Source organism: Pituophis catenifer, unplaced genomic scaffold (genome assembly GCF_029215685.1).
Source record: "Pituophis catenifer annectens isolate HBS135680 unplaced genomic scaffold, rPitCat1.0.hap2 SCAF_12, whole genome shotgun sequence".
Lineage (NCBI taxonomy): Eukaryota > Metazoa > Chordata > Lepidosauria > Squamata > Colubridae > Pituophis > Pituophis catenifer.
This window is the reverse complement of record NW_027256892.1, coordinates 13,129,544-13,144,963: the sequence shown is the minus strand read 5'-3', so window position 1 is coordinate 13,144,963 and position 15,420 is coordinate 13,129,544. Positions and strand designations below refer to the sequence as shown.

Below are 15,420 nucleotides of genomic sequence, written 5' to 3'. Positions count from 1 at the left end.
ATAATTTTTTATACAGAATGTTGCATTTTTATTAGGAAATGTTATATTTGCTATTATTTATTCATATAATACTGCACGGATTTTGCAAGATAAGCCATCCTGAGGGCTTTTTTTTTTTCCTTCTGAAGACAGTGGTAATATAGGAATATACAGACATTCAAAATAATTAAAAAATATGTATAATAAATAAAAACATTTTTTTAAAAAAATGCCAGTACACATCTTCATAAAGATACAATCAGGCAAGAAACACATTTCTGAAAATCCACATTTGTTTGTTTTTATTTGGACTGACACATTCATTGTATGTCACAACTTTCACTGATCAATGAGGTTTGTAAAAATGAAATTAAAAAAAAAAAACCTGGCACTTGCCAGCAGCGCAATGGGATTTATACCGGAACATTATAATGAGGCATTAAAAATGCTTACTCCCCTGGTCCATAACTCCCCAGTTCCCACCCGAGCCCACCCCTTCTCACAGCTTTGATTGTATTTGATAAAAGCATGATTTGATAAAATGCTTCCCAGCGGCTGAGTTACTTTCACTGCCACACAGAGGTTAACTAAATGTTTCTTAAAAGGCCCATGGATGATTTTAATGTAAACAAAACATAAACCAAGATTAAAAAAAGGTGATACGGCAACACTACTAGTAAAGTGGGGTACATCACAGAAAGAGAAATTTTTGCAGGCAACACTGGTTGAAAATTGTAAGAACACTTGATGGGTGAAAAAACTGAAATGCTAAATTATATACAAGAGGTGCTAACGGTGGCACTGAAAAACAGTCTTGTGTGACTGGCTTTTAAACTCATTATCTATTGCTTATTTATTACATAACCGTAATCACGCTTGAGACACATGTGTAAAAATGAGACATTGTGGAAAACAGCTTTTTTGTATGAAATTTAACATGTACGTTCATCCAACATGGAATGTACCAATAGTCATCGTATTTACAATGCTCCCTTTGAAAGTCCTTTTCTTTATAAAACCAGTTGGCTGGCCCAAGGAAGTAAACAGCATATTTTACTGACTTGAGAAACACTTTTGTAAAATCCCCTGTAAGTGTTCTTCTCATTTCAGTTCGGTTAGAGACGTTGATTTTGCCCAGTCTTGTACTAATCAAGATGTCCCAAATGCCACAGGTGATACTTACAAAGCCCTGATCCTTATGAAGGATGAGAGTCAGTTGTTAAATTTCAAAGGGTATCCAATGGCTTTTTCCAGGCACTCTACCAAAGAGCCAGCAGAAAGGAAGTCCCTCTCCACTTCTACAAATTTAATGTAAATAGACTTAGGAGAAATTCCCGGGTCCACAATACAGTTTTGTGATAAAAATCCATTGATGCCAACCCACTCTTTGCTGAAGGTTTTGGTGTTGGCCTGAAAGTGTAAAAACAAGCACTGTTGGAGAGTCCTGACCTCAGCAATGCCAAGGTAACAATAGATGATTCTGGTGGGCTCCATCTCCACCTTGAGGGAAGCTTGCGACAATGGCATTTCGGTTTCTCCCAGAGTCTCGTTTTCAGGTTCTTGGCTGATGCTCTCGTGATCAGGAGATGGTGGCTTTTCGTGACAATCTTCATAGCCGATGGCATACAGGCCAGGGCTCTTTGGAATGCCTCCAGGTAACAAATACTGAACAATATTTCCACCTGTTGGCTTGGAGTGAGCAATAGGTATCCAGTCAACTTCCATGTGTAACTCTAGGCATCTGGCTTCACTGATAGTAATCTCTAAGAATTTGTAATAAACGTTCTTCCAGTTCATTTTCTGCACTCTGGTCATGATGATCCTGCCCTCGGGCTTCTCAGAGTTGAAATATTCCCGGAGTCGCTTGCCAAGGGGAACTTGGGAACTGATCTCAGCGTAATGGTAACGGATATCCTCCTTCCACCGTGTATTATAGCCAATCCCGAATATAGCCAGTTTGTTAGAAAGGTGTAGTCTAGAAAAGTCCGCCCAACTCTGAAAGAGTTCCCATTTTAACTGGACGGATTCCAAGATCTGTACAATATTCTGCATTAGGTCGCGCTTCCTTTAAATAAAAAAAGAACACAATAGGACTAAGTTTTAAGGCAGGCGATTAAGAAGAAGAAGAAGAAAAAAGGATGCAATCACAAAATGCCAATGGATGTAAACAGCCCTGTCATATGTTAAGGACAAATAGCTGCTAGAGAAATTCACAATAGTATCTTAAACCTTATAGTACGAAGCAAAGGGTTTGCTTAATGACGATGGTGTTTGCTTAACAACTGCAGTATTTGCTTAACAAACATGAACCATGTAGAGCCCATTCTTTGTCAGCAAAATGGAACCAATTCCATTTATGACCTCTCTAGTTTGGGACAGGAAAGACTGCTGCCTGAAAACAGGTGAAAAGCTAATTGTCCATATGGATAATGCTGAGCAAACTGAACCAGTAGTCTGATTTTTTAAGGCACTGTCATATCATGAATCCTGTGTGGCAAATACAAGTCATCCTTGAGTTATGACCATAATGGAGCCTGCCTATTATGGTCATAAGTTGCAACTGTCGATTCAATTTCACAACCTTTTTTGCGGTGGTTGTTAAGCAAACATTGCAGCTATTAAGCAAATCTCACAGTCGTTAAGCAAACCCCCGTTCACTATGGCACGGTTTTGCCACTGTAAAATGGTCAAGTGATAGAGGGATGCTACAAACGGCCGTAAATATGCCCATGCTGTCAAGCACCCAAAGTGCAGTCATGTGACCACAGGGGGAGATAGCACTGGAGCTTCGGATCCGGGTTGTGGGGATTTTTTGGGTCCATCTAAATTTTGAAAGATCCCTAAGCAACCAGTCATAAATTGAGGACTATCTATATTCTGAGAAGTGAAGGGAATTTCTACATTTTTGTATCTAATGCAGCTGCTAACAAAGCACAATCTTATAAAGAGAACCATTGTTGTGTAGTGATTAAGGAGCTGAATTAAGACCACGAAAACCCAGGTTGATGGCTCAGCTAGGGAAACTGGGAGCTATGGAAACTTAACTCTCGGCTCAACCTATTTCACACATCTGGGAAGGCTCCCCCTCACCTTTTCTGTCTATGTACTGAGATATCTAGATGGGCTTTCATTCAGTTCCTGCATTCCAAAAACAGCTGATATAAAACAGTCAACATTTGCATAGCCATTCATGATATAGACCAGACACTGCAACTTTCCAAGGATACTTCAAAAGCACAAGTTTGTATTTTATCAGGTTCAGCTGGAAAAAACTAAGACCGTTATATTACCCTTGAAAAGTGCAGATACTTTCAGAATCTTAATTTCCAGGTAGAACATTCAAGATACTTACTGAGAATCTTCTGAAGATTCTTGTTTTATCTTCAATGTTTTCTTCACTGCAGGCATTTCATCTAAAAGGTAAAGCAGAGGTCAAAATAATTTATAACAACTGAGCTTTGTTACTTTAAAATGCAATTATAGCCCAATTATAACTGTGTCCAATTTCAGTATGCATACAGGCTTCACTGTAGTTTATTTATTATTTATTTATGTATTAAACTTTATTGACTGGACAACTCCAGTAGGCTCTGGGCGGCATATAAAACTAGGAAAAACTTAAAAACAGCTAAAAATATTGAATCACCCAGACAGCCCAGGCTAAAATAGCAATAGCACAATAGCACTTAGACTTATATACCTCTTCATAGTGCTTTTACAGCCCTCTCTAAACGATTTACAGAGTGAGCCTCTTGCCCCCAACAACCTGGGTCCTCATTTTACCCACCTCGGAAGGATGGAAGGTTGAGTCAAATAATCTAATACATGGCAAAACAACACAAGAGAGGGGCTGTTGAACAAATATTAAAACGTCAACCCCATGCCTGGGACCAAAACCAGGTTTGCAAAGCTTTCGAGAGCCCTAGGAGAGAGGCCATTCTTATCTGGGGGGGTGGGGGGAATGCTCTTCCGAGATGTTGGAGGGGGGCAACAGAGTGAGCAGGCTTCCTGGACCCCATAACATGTCAACATACAGCAAAGGGACCTAGAGTGCGCCCACTCTGCTGGAACATACTTGGGCAGGTAGAAATGGTTGGAGAAATGCGATCTCTCAGATACCCCGGCCCTATGCCATACTGGGCTTTATAGATAACTAAACAACCCATGTCAGATATATTTCCTTATCCAAACAAAGAAATATAATGACCGAGGGTGAGCAAAAAAAGCAGGGAGAAGAGGACCAACTTCTAACTTCCTGCCAGCTTCCCCATTGAGTTTCCTTGTGGGAATCTGGCAGGGAGTATCGGAAATCTCTTCCCAAGAGGCAGGTGAATTGCTGCTGCAGGAGAGGGAAGGGAGAATAAGGCATTGTGAGACTGGCTGGGAAACTGTCACTGAAAATGAAGATTACATGACCGCAGCAGCCCATCTGCAACCAACAGCCCTCAAGCAGCAACAATTTCCCCAAATTTCATTCCCTCAGGAGTGACAGGTCCTGGATTTTGCACCCAATCTGTGAGTTAGCCCATTTGAGGTACCTTGGTTCAAAAGTTATTGCTCTATGCCTATGATGCACTGTTTCACCCAGTTAAAGGTCATGACAAGAGTTTTAGGTTGAATACTGATAGATAACCAGCACCTTGAATTGCACTTAGAAGCCAAATGGCATCCGATGCAGTTGGTGTAGCAGTGTGACACCTGAGTACATGGAGTGGTGTCTGTTACTGCTCATGCCGCTACATTTTCATGCAGCTATAGATTCTGGGTGGTCTTCAAGGTCAGCCCCATGTACAGCACATTGCAGTCATGCATTTGTGAAGGGACCGTGGCATGAGTGACTATCTGAAGGGCCTCCTTATAGGATAGCAAGCAGCCAAAAGCCATTTTGACATCAAATATCACTTCACAAATTTCTAGCGTACACCAATTAATTAATTAACACCAACTGATACTAAAGACAAAAAAGTATGACTGAATATTCATATGACAGCTGTTAATTGGAACAATAAACAAAAGACTAGTGAAGACATATTTTATTGTGTTGTACTGGAAAGGACTTTTGATATTATGGACAAGATTGCAATGGATAATTGCAATCTGTTTACCACCATGCAAATGACAAATCTGTGTAATGCCATACTTTCTTCCAGTTCAAATAATGGAATCCCCTCCCCTCAATTAATGCATTAACATAAGGTTTCACTCTATACAGGTAGCCCTCAACTTATCAGTGTTTGTTTAATGATGGTTCAAACCTATGATGACCTTGAAAAGGTAACTAACAACCTATCCTCCAAGTTATGACTATTGTACCACCCCTGCGGTCATGTGATTGCAATTTGGTGCTTGACAACTAGCTCAAATTTATAGCAGTTGTAGCATCTTCAGTCATATGATTGTGATTTGCAATCATCCCAGTTGGCTTCTGACAAGCAAAGTCAGTTGGGGAAGCTGGATATGTTTGAAGGCCACAGTAATTTGCTTAATGACCCTAGTAAAAATGGTTGTAAAATCTGATCTGGCCACAGATGACGCTTATAGACCCCATTGCTTGGCAACTAAAATTCTGGTCTCAATTGTGGTCGTAATTCAATATCTGTAAAGCAAAACTCTCAATATTTAACTTCATGGCTTGGGACCAGGTTATCTGAGGGACTTCTCTTGCCAGTCACCTCTACCCGACCCATCAGAGCGGGGAGGTAGGAAATGTTGCGGGTCCCATCCCCGAGGGAGATACATCTGGTGGGACCCAGAAGAAGGGCCTTCTCCATAGTGGCTTTCTCTCTCTGAAACATCATTCCCCCAGAGATTAGAACGGCCCCACCCTAATTCTCTTCCAGAAGGCGCTGAAAGACCTGGTTCTGCCAGTGGGCCTGGGGAACCCAGAGCGGGATGGAGCTCATTAAATGGCTCGGGTGATTTCTGCTGTCTCCGGGGCGGGGGGTAGGAGCTGATTTTGTTATATTGTACTACATTAATTTATTTGATTCTTTTTGTTAGTTTTTATTGTTTTAAATGTGGTCTTTTATTCTGCAAGCCGCCTTGAGTCGCCATGGGCAAATAGGCGGCAATATTAATTAATTAATTAATTAATTAATTAATTAATTAATTAATTAATTAAATAAATAAATAAATAAATAACTGCATTTTCTGAAATCTGATGTGAAGGCAACGATCTTGAGAGCTTTTACTGTATCAAAATATGAATTGTGCTATTGATGTTGGGAATATACAGTACAACTGAAGTATACAAATAGAGTCCCATGCTGATTAATGCTTTGGGCCTAGATCTGTTTGAGACCAATTCAACTCCTCCCTCAACCTTGGAAGCCGACTTGGATCAGTCGCTATTGTTCAGCCAATCTCACAGAATTGTCTATGTGAGTTAAAATTGGAGGAAAGAATATATGACACATAGAACTCCTGGACGAGAGATGTAATGCAATGAATAAATAAATATGCAAGCAGGTGGAGTGTCAAATTGTCTACCAAAATAAAGAGTTGGTACTGCCCCATTTCCTTACTTAAAATGAGATATCTCAGCCTCAAATTCAAGGCATGCAACAGGAAGATGTACAAAACAGAAACGCTAAATCCATGGTTGCAACGAAAGTTGCAGTGGCACCAATTTAAAGTATTAGCAGTCACCGGTGTTTCGGTAAAGTTTGCCACATCTTACCTAACTCTTGCTCGCCTGGTTGGTAACAGTAAAGATCCTGACTATGGTTCCCCCATTCGTCCTGCGAATATTCCTCCATTGTGCTACCATCAGACTCCAGCTCTTGATACAAGCCACTGCTATTGATGAGCACCGGTTGGCAGAGTTGAGAATCCCATCCTCCTTGACCAAAGACCTGCTCCAACTGTTCAAATGTGTAACTGCTTTTTCTTTTGCCCACACCATGTTCCTTCACTCGGCTGTAACACCTGCGAAGGGTCTAAGACAGAAAACATGCCTGTTAGTTTATAGTGGCCCACCTTCTACACCTCTTGTGCCATTTTTATTCTTCTTTAACTTTGTTCTAAACTCTGCCACATTTATTAGATTCTTTTAACCAAACAGGATTTTACGAAGAAGTTTTAAAGCCAAGTTGAATCTTCACAGCCATTTAAACTTCACAGCAAAGAGCACTTGTATTTTTATATTTGCCACAAGAGGACAACACATTTAATAATAATTTTAATACATCAGCTCCATTTATTTGTCCTTTATTGCCAAAACTTTCCCTTCTTAATCCCCAAACTTGCTATATTATGCAGAACTAAAACCCCCAGTGAGATACCAACAAGCCCAAGGGAAAAGAAAGAACAGCTACTGTGGTACCCATAGTTTGAAGCTTAAGGAAAAGTGAGGGGGAATGGGGGAAAAGAGAGAGATAGGGAGAAAGAAAGTGAAAGATAGAGAAAGAAAGAAGTCACCAAAAGCAGACAGCTGGATTGTCCCTTACTCCAAAAAGAAAACAATTAAGTTATTTTAGAAATGTTGGCCTAAACTCTTTAGCTAGTAAAATATATTACTTACATAGTTTGCATCCTTACTAACTCACTCTGTTTCTTGGGAAGCTGCTGAAATTTAAAAGAAGTGAAATCAATAATGCTCTGTATTCCCATGATCAAATATTAAACACACAATACTAAGATGGTCAGGTCTAATAATAAAACATTAAACCCAACACTAGATTGTTAGGCATCTTTTATACCCTATTTCAACTAGATTTACCCACTTTCACTGCATCTTAAATCATTCACTTGTCAATAAGAAGCCAAATTACATATTAAGGCAAGTGTGAATAAAACACTGCTGAAAATGCTTCTTATCTAGGTTTCCCCTCTTTCTAACTCCACCCCACTTCTGTTCTTATGGAGAAATGCTTAAATTATGTTTCTTAATGTAGTTCCACTGCAAAGGATGGGGGTACAGACGAAAAATTGATTAAAGGTATGAAAAGCTTTTCCAGTTCAAACTGTTAGGAGCTCAAAACACTTCCAAAATGGTTGAAATAATCAATTTTGAGAGCAAAGCAGCACCGCTAAAATTGACCCATGCAACATAACATGACACTTTATGGAGAATCCAATGCCTTGAATCCAATGGTGAGCCATTCATTGGGTACCAATGCTTTCTTTCCCTCTCATGCAATCCTGCACAGATCTCCAAATTTATCTCAACTCTCAAAGGAGCAGATTATGAAGCAAAGAGGAGAAAGAACTGGCTTGTTTCACTTACACTGATGGAACTATTTTAATGTGACTCTATCCCACCTGCTCTTCGATGAAGAGCAAATATAACTCATTGATAGAAAAGGGATGACAATAACTTGGAAATGTTAAAAAAGAATAAAGTAGAGTAAGAATAGTCTTGCTTTTCAGCACAGTTCTAAGAAAGTGAAGCAATCTGGTTACCTCAACACAGTGAAATCTTACTGCTTATATGTTGAGAGTGGATTTCCCTTACAACTCTGCTGCATTTTATCTTTTCACCATGCAGGCAGGTAAAAGTTATTGTAATCAGTATTTTTTTTTATTTTGAAATTTGAATGAAAGTTATCAAGAATGAAATTGCTTTCAAGATGCGGAAGAAGCAAAACACAAGTGGGGTGGTGGTGGAATGAAGAGAACCAAAAATCATTTGCTTGTGTAAAGTAACTGTAGTATAGGCTTCTTCACCCTATTCCATCATAGTTATAACAAAGGACTTTAGAATGCATTGCAAAGCCCTTCCAAGGTTATTGTTTACTTCTAATAAAATGAGCATAAAATTGGGAATGGAGAGGTGCAAGGCGAACCCCACAGTAAATCGCTAACCTTATGGGATAGATCTTAAATTTCAATGGACTGTTGTCAATCCTTAAATTTCTTAGACAGAGTTTGGGATTATGATACAAATAACAACTCATAAATAAATTGGATTTTCCTAATTTATTTTTAAACCCCAAAATTGGTTTAAAAACTTGTTTAATGACTTGCAGTGAGTCAATCTGAGAAGGATGGAAATGTGACATGCCAAGTATTTCCTACCATCCTCTGAAGTTAGTACAGGCAAGGACATTGGCCAAAAAGCCTCCATGTACTTTTCAATCTTATGGAGTCAGATTAGTCTTTCAAATCACCAATTCCTGATTTCTAGCATTTTTTCTAAAATTTACTTTACAGCTTCCTATCATTTAGCTGGTAGCACATAGGGCCTGATATTCATCACTCTCTAAATCCTAGTTAGCTTTATGTATTGCAATATTCAACCCCCTTTTCCTATTTAGAAAAAAACTTTTAAAACAATTCTAAATACCTTTCAGAAAAATATGTACACATCTCTTACTCCTTAAAGTGCTATATTATATTTAGAAAGAAAGAAAATAACAAACACAGGTCAACTCTGGTTACATTTCAAGATGTTCTAAATAAAAATTGGCATATTGTTTGTCCCTTTCCTCACCAGACATTATGGATATATGTTTTTCTCTAAATTTGAGGGGGCGGAAAGAAATAATAAATACATCAGAAATGTTGCTAGCTATCAAAGTAAAATAGATTTTAAGTCGTTGCTTATGTTTTGATATTTTTCAGCAAGCTGCATAATCTATTTATGACAAACAATTTGGTTTAGTCCTATAAAAAGGAATGTTGCCTAGAGTCAAACCACATAAATAAAACTGAATCTACTGAAATCTAGACACTTTTGCTTAGCTGTGTGACAAAGCTGATCATCTAACCAAGGTGTAGTCTAAACAAAAGTCACTAATAAAAGCTTCTAAAAATTGTTTTTATTAAGAACCAAGCTAAAATAAACAGTTCCTCCCAGAAAATTAACCAGGATGTCTTCACATGCTCTAATAAGATCATCTGAAAGCTCCATCATCCACACACAGTTTGAAACTGCAAATTAAGCCCAAGTGTTTAAGAAAGTGTAGGAAGAGATGCTGTGTATGGCTCCTTGAATTCTGGGAAGGAAAGTGGGATGTCGCTTTAACATAGAGTAAGAAATTGTGTTAGTGCTAGTGTTGCTGTGTTTATTTTTGTTTTAGATTTGTTTAGCTTAGCATGATGTAGAAACCTATCTAGTGTAAATTCTGCTTTCTACCTTGAAATGCATCTGTACAAAACCCAATGGGTGTGGTGGGAAACGAGCTATATTAAGGCATAAAGTTAGAATGCAAGCTGGATATTTTATATCATAAAGTACAGTAACTGTAAAATAAGTAAAACAATAAAATAAGGCATTTTTTCTACCAGTGACTGACTGACAGCTTTGTTCATTTGCAATACAGTATGGATGATTTGTTTTGCTGAATGAAGCTGTCACAGCAGATGTTTTTTCCATGGAGTTACAACTAGATCCATGAGTTTTTCTATCACTTTGTCTCTAACTCTCCTGCTCTGTGTCTCAGCAGGCAGGTTTGTGCAATTCATTTGAAATCTGGATTCTTACAATTGTTCTGAATGCTGGATAGGATTACTGCTGGGCCAGGTTGCTTTTGTCATCTTGAAAGAGGCCACAGAAAGGGACTTTCTCCCACAATAGCCCAGTGGGAAAATGAGTTGAGACTATAAGTCCCCCAACTTAATCTGATGAACTTCCATAGCTGAGAGAGAACTCAGACCCCCCTAAAATTTCCTGATGAAAATAGCCGTCCAAAGATTTAGATGTAAAAATTAACTTTACTTTAATTAAGTGTAAACAGATATGCATTTACATACTGAAATTTCAAATAGTTTTGCAGTATTAGCAGTTCCTAAATCTATCAATGGAAAATAACTATCAGCAAGCACATAGGTAAACATGCATAGCCAAAGGATTTGATCCCATTAAAAAGGATCCCATACAACACAACGGGAAAAGAGCTTGGTTATATGGGAGCAATCAACCCTGACTGTTCTTTGGAAGAACAGATACCAAAGCTGAAATTCAAATATTTGGCCGCTTAATAAGAAGAGAGGAACTCACTGGAAAATATCCTGATGTCAGGAAAGATTGAAGGCAAAAGAAGAAGGGGAGGGCTGAGGATGAGAAAGTTAGATAGTGTCATAAATGCAATAAACATAAATTTGGGCAAACTTCGGGAGACAATGGAGGACAAGAGGGCATGGTGTGCTATGATTCATGGGATTGCAAAGAGTTGGACACAACTTAAGAGACTGAACAATGACAATATAGGACACGGGTGTCAAACTCGCAGCATCACATTGCCATAATGTGATATTTCGTGACATTTTTCCCATTTGCGAAGCAGGGATGGGCATGGCCTGCGTGTGACGCATCTAGCCCATGGGCCACCAGTTTGACACCGATAGAGGAGGTTGGAAATTAGAAGAAATCTGTGCTGAGAGGCAAGAAGCTTGGATATATTATTTACGCAAGAGTGCATTTATGATGGGATCTAACACTTTTAGAGGGTGAATCTTCATGATCTCTAAAGCACATTCTAGTAGATAAAACAGATTCTGAGAAATTTCTGTGTACCTAAGCAACTGCTGGTTTTTTAAAAATAAGATTGCTTTAGTTCTCCTACAAAATGAAGGAAAAGCAAACTGTGTACATTAAGTAAATTGTTGGTTCTAAACAATGCCATTATAGATACATTATTGTGCCACCTTGTTGAGCAACCTAATTTCACATTTGTCATTTTCAAAGCCCACACAAGGCCTGCTTTATTTGTGCTGAATATTTAATATATAATGTATGCAAAATTTCTCAGAATGCAAAATTTCACTAGATGCTGAATTTTTAAAAAACACAATGCTTGTGGACTTCAAATTACATACATTACAAACAAATTTAACTGATGTGATTTCTGTGAGGCCTAGATCACCACAATGTCATTATAAGTATATTGCAGCTTTTTAATATATGGAAATGGATGAAACATTGAGTTGAAATAGTTGAAAAGTCAATTTTTATTCTTCATCATTATTAGTACTGTCCTAGGTACCTGTAATTTCTATTGTAATTCACTTGGTGTATTAAAACAATATAGAACAGTCCTGTATCACAGTCTTACAGAATATGTAGATGTGAAGCTGTTTTCCTAGATTTGGCTTGCTGTCTTTCTACCTATTTCTGTCAAGAAATCAGTTTCAAAATGTTGGTCAACGTTTAAACCTTCTTTAGGAATGACTCTCTTACAGCTGAAAACTATGTAACACTGATTTTATGGATTTCTACCCAAAGGTAAATTTCACAATATTTTCTCTCAGCTAGCTAAAACAAGGACCACTTTTCATAATGCATGTACAGTAAATATTCAATCTTCCTTACAGTTGCACACTTTAAATACATTCTTTTAAATTACCATTATGTTAAAGCAGAAGTATCAAGCAAATATCATACCTATAAATAAGCTGAGCAAGAAGGAAGAGAGTACATTTTATGTTTTCCAGACACCAGAACCAGCAACAGTTTTGTCTTCCCTACAAAACACAGCCTTCAGTTGTCAAATGTTATTATTTGACTCATAACTATGGCCAGTAACAAAATCACACAAAATATCAGAATTCTACATACCAAATGTCTGGTGATTGACAGACTAATAAAAAGCACAGTGTACATGCATTAGGAAATCTATTTCTCAACTCGTGAAGAAACCTTATTTAAAAGCAGCATTTATTAAAATAAAAATGTAATTCAATCAGCAAATTTCACAATCGTAATAGGATTCATGTCGGTCACATTTGCAGCACCTTCTTTATGGACAACACCCAGAAGTTTCACATTCTAGTGCACAAAATCAGAATGGGCTAAAAACATCTTAATTTTAAAACTTCATTTTAGCAGAAAGAATTTTACAAGGTGTCTGCTTGTCTTTAGATCTACCATAAGAAGCAATGGATAGTTCCATGTACTACCCAAGGCACTGCTACTTTTTAAAGATGGAAGCATTCATTCAGCTCAAAAAAGTCCACTTTAATCAACCACATGTGCATCCTTTTGTAACTACTCCTTTCCTTGTAATCTGGCAGAAAATCATAGCAAATTACTTGCATGGGTCTTTTCAGCATTAGATCTCTCTGAGATTTACTGCATTAAATATATTCATATAGCAGGAAGGTCTAGCCACATTCCATGACTCTCCACACACATTTCCTAGAGTGTTTCCCACATAAATGCCAGCATTTCCCTTTCCCAATCTAACTTAATAACATTAAGCTTAAAGTCCCCAAACAGAGCTAACCAAGTTCTCATTACTGTTTTGGCTGAATTCTTTTGCGTTACAGAGGGCTAAAACAATCTATTGCAAACTCAGCCCCCTAAAAACCATTCTTCATTATCAGGACTTACAACAGTTCCTTAAGTGGCTGTTCAAAGTTACAACAGCATTGGAAAAAGTGACTTATGACCATTTTTCACACTTACAACTTTTGCAGCATCTCCAGGGTCACGTGATTTACATTCATATGCTTGACAAGTGGTTCATATTTATGATTGCCGTGTCCTGGGGTCCTGTGATCCCCTTTTGTGAACTTCCAGCCATCAAAGTCAATGGGGAAGCCAGATTCACTTAATAACCGTGTTAGTAAGTTATCAACTGCAGTGATTCGCTTAACAACTGTGATAAGCCTTAAAAACTCATTCAATAAATTTCTTACTTAGCAACATAAATTCCGGGCTCAACTGTGGTCGTAAGTCGAGGACTACCTGTACTGACAACACCCTCTCAACTCAGCCCCAAAGGAACTTCGAAACAAGCAACCACCCCAGAGCACAACTTTATACCCTGACAAAACCCAAGCCCTTGAGTCTCACTCACTCACTCCATCCTATCCTGTTTTTGCTTTGAATTGTGTGGTTGTTTTGTTTTGTTTTTTAAAGCACACCCGGTCCCTTTTAAACTGGGTATGTCTAGTTTAATGAAGAGAAGGACTAGGGGAGACATGATAGCAGTGTTCCAATATCTCAGGGGCTGCCACAAAGAAGAGGGAGTCAAGCTGTTCTCCAAAGCACCTGAAGGCAGGACAAGAAGCAATGGATGGAAAACTAATCAAGGAAAGAAGCAACTTAGAACTAAGGAGAAATTTCCTGTTAGTACAATTAATCAGTGGAACAACTTGCCTCCAGAAGTTGTGAATGCTCCAACACTGGAAGTTTTTAAGAAGATGTTGAATAACCATTTGTCTGAAGTGGTGTATGGTTTCCTGCCTGGGCAGGGGGTTGGACTAGAAGACCTCCAGGGTCCCTTCCAACTCTGTTATTCTATTCTATTCTAAAACTAAACAGGCAGCAGGAGTCTCCGCTCCCAATCTCAAGCGACAACCTCGCTCCTTCCACAAAAAAATACCCCAAAACCTAAAATATAAAAATCTTAAATATGAGGGGGGGAGGGGAAGAGGAGGGTTGTCCTGAGGGCCATGTGGCTGGAACTATCGGGGCAACGTCAGACGCAGATCGGCAGCCCTTCTCAGCGGTCTCCAGGGGCCTCAAGGGACGAGATTCGGGGAATCTTGAGGAAAGGGGCGCGCATCCTCGGATAAAGCCCCCCGGCCGCTGGCAGAACAGCCTCGACGGGGCTGGAGGGAAGGACGGAGGGGGCTTGGCTTCCCCGGAGAGCGCCTCAGCGTCCTCAGCATCCCTGGCTCGTCGGCCGCGCTACCTACCTTGATGCGCTCTCGGCACTGCGAGGGGGTCCGTTCGTAGCCCAGCTCGGCCAGGGCTCGGGAGACGCGCTCGTACATGGCGGGGCCGGGGGCCTTGCTGCCGAAGACGGTGCCGGCGCCCTCCAACTGCTGGTACCGCGCCTCCACCAGCCGCTCGTTGCCCCACACGGCGATCAGCGCGTTGGTCTCGGCTGGCGTCCACGACATCCCTCGGCAAGCCGCCGCCGCCGCCGCGGCGCTGCTGCCCGGGGAGAAGGAGACGGAAGGAGAGGCCCCGACGCCGCCTCCCCCCGCACCGGCCCCGGCTGAGGTAGCCGCCGCCGTCACCGACCCCGCTCCGGCGGGGCCTAACGGGGAGGCGCCGCTGGGCGTGGAAGGGTCGGAGAGGCTGGGGTTGCCGTCGCTCAGCGCTCCGGGCGAGCCGGGAGACAGCACCTCCATCTTGGGGATCTTGAGCGGCGACTCGGCGGTGGAGAGCTGTGAGGAGCCACAGGGCGCCGCCATATTGGGACTGCGGGGCTCAGCGGGCGGAAGTGACGGAGAGAATCCAGTGGGCGGGGCTTCCGCCAGGCGGCGGCGACTGGAGGGCCAAGCGCGGGGAATGCAAAGAGAAAGGGAAGACGCTCGCGCGCCGGGAGAGGGCGCGGCCGCACGTGGCGAGCTGGGAGGGGCTTCCGGCGGCTGAGGTGCCGATTGGGTCAATGGAATGAACTGGGACGGATTCGCCCTCTTTATTTTTTTAGCCCAGCGATATCTCTGTAAATCGTGGTCGTATGTCGAGGACTACCCGTGTGCCATGCCGCACGCACGTGGTTTTATATGATTTGATAGGGGCTGGAAATCGTGCTGCCCTGA

The 15,420-nt window shown here is 40.5% G+C and overlaps 1 protein-coding gene across 5 annotated transcripts; it reads right to left on the bottom strand.

Moving 5' to 3' along the window:
• Window positions 1-442: 442 nt before the first annotated feature.
• Window positions 443-15,069, bottom strand: MSANTD2 (Myb/SANT DNA binding domain containing 2). 5 transcript variants are annotated; one of them, XM_070952475.1, is made up of 4 exons: window positions 14,562-15,069; window positions 6,659-6,760; window positions 3,332-3,392; window positions 443-2,044 (listed from the first exon to the last, which is right to left on the bottom strand). In XM_070952475.1, exons 1-4 carry the CDS (start codon window positions 15,067-15,069, stop codon window positions 1,192-1,194), a joined length of 1,524 nt encoding a protein of 507 aa, XP_070808576.1. In that variant the 3' UTR covers window positions 443-1,191. The 5 variants fall into 5 exon arrangements, with proteins under 5 accessions (XP_070808576.1, XP_070808575.1, XP_070808579.1 ...); XM_070952474.1 differs by having other exon boundaries at window positions 6,659-6,917; window positions 14,566-15,069; XM_070952478.1 differs by lacking the exon at window positions 6,659-6,760 and having other exon boundaries at window positions 1,986-2,044; window positions 14,566-15,069.
• Window positions 15,070-15,420: the final 351 nt, after the last annotated feature.

Coding starts and splice junctions, on each gene's coding strand:
- MSANTD2 (XM_070952474.1), bottom strand. CDS start 15,069: ATGGCGGCGCCCTGTGGCTCCTCACAGCTCTCCACCGCCGAGTCGCCG. Junction 3,393..6,658: donor ACCAGGCGAGCAAGAGTTAG/GTAAGATGTGGC, acceptor TTTACCTTTTAG/ATGAAATGCCTGCAGTGAAG. Junction 2,045..3,331: donor GAATCTTCAGAAGATTCTCA/GTAAGTATCTTG, acceptor TTTTATTTAAAG/GAAGCGCGACCTAATGCAGA.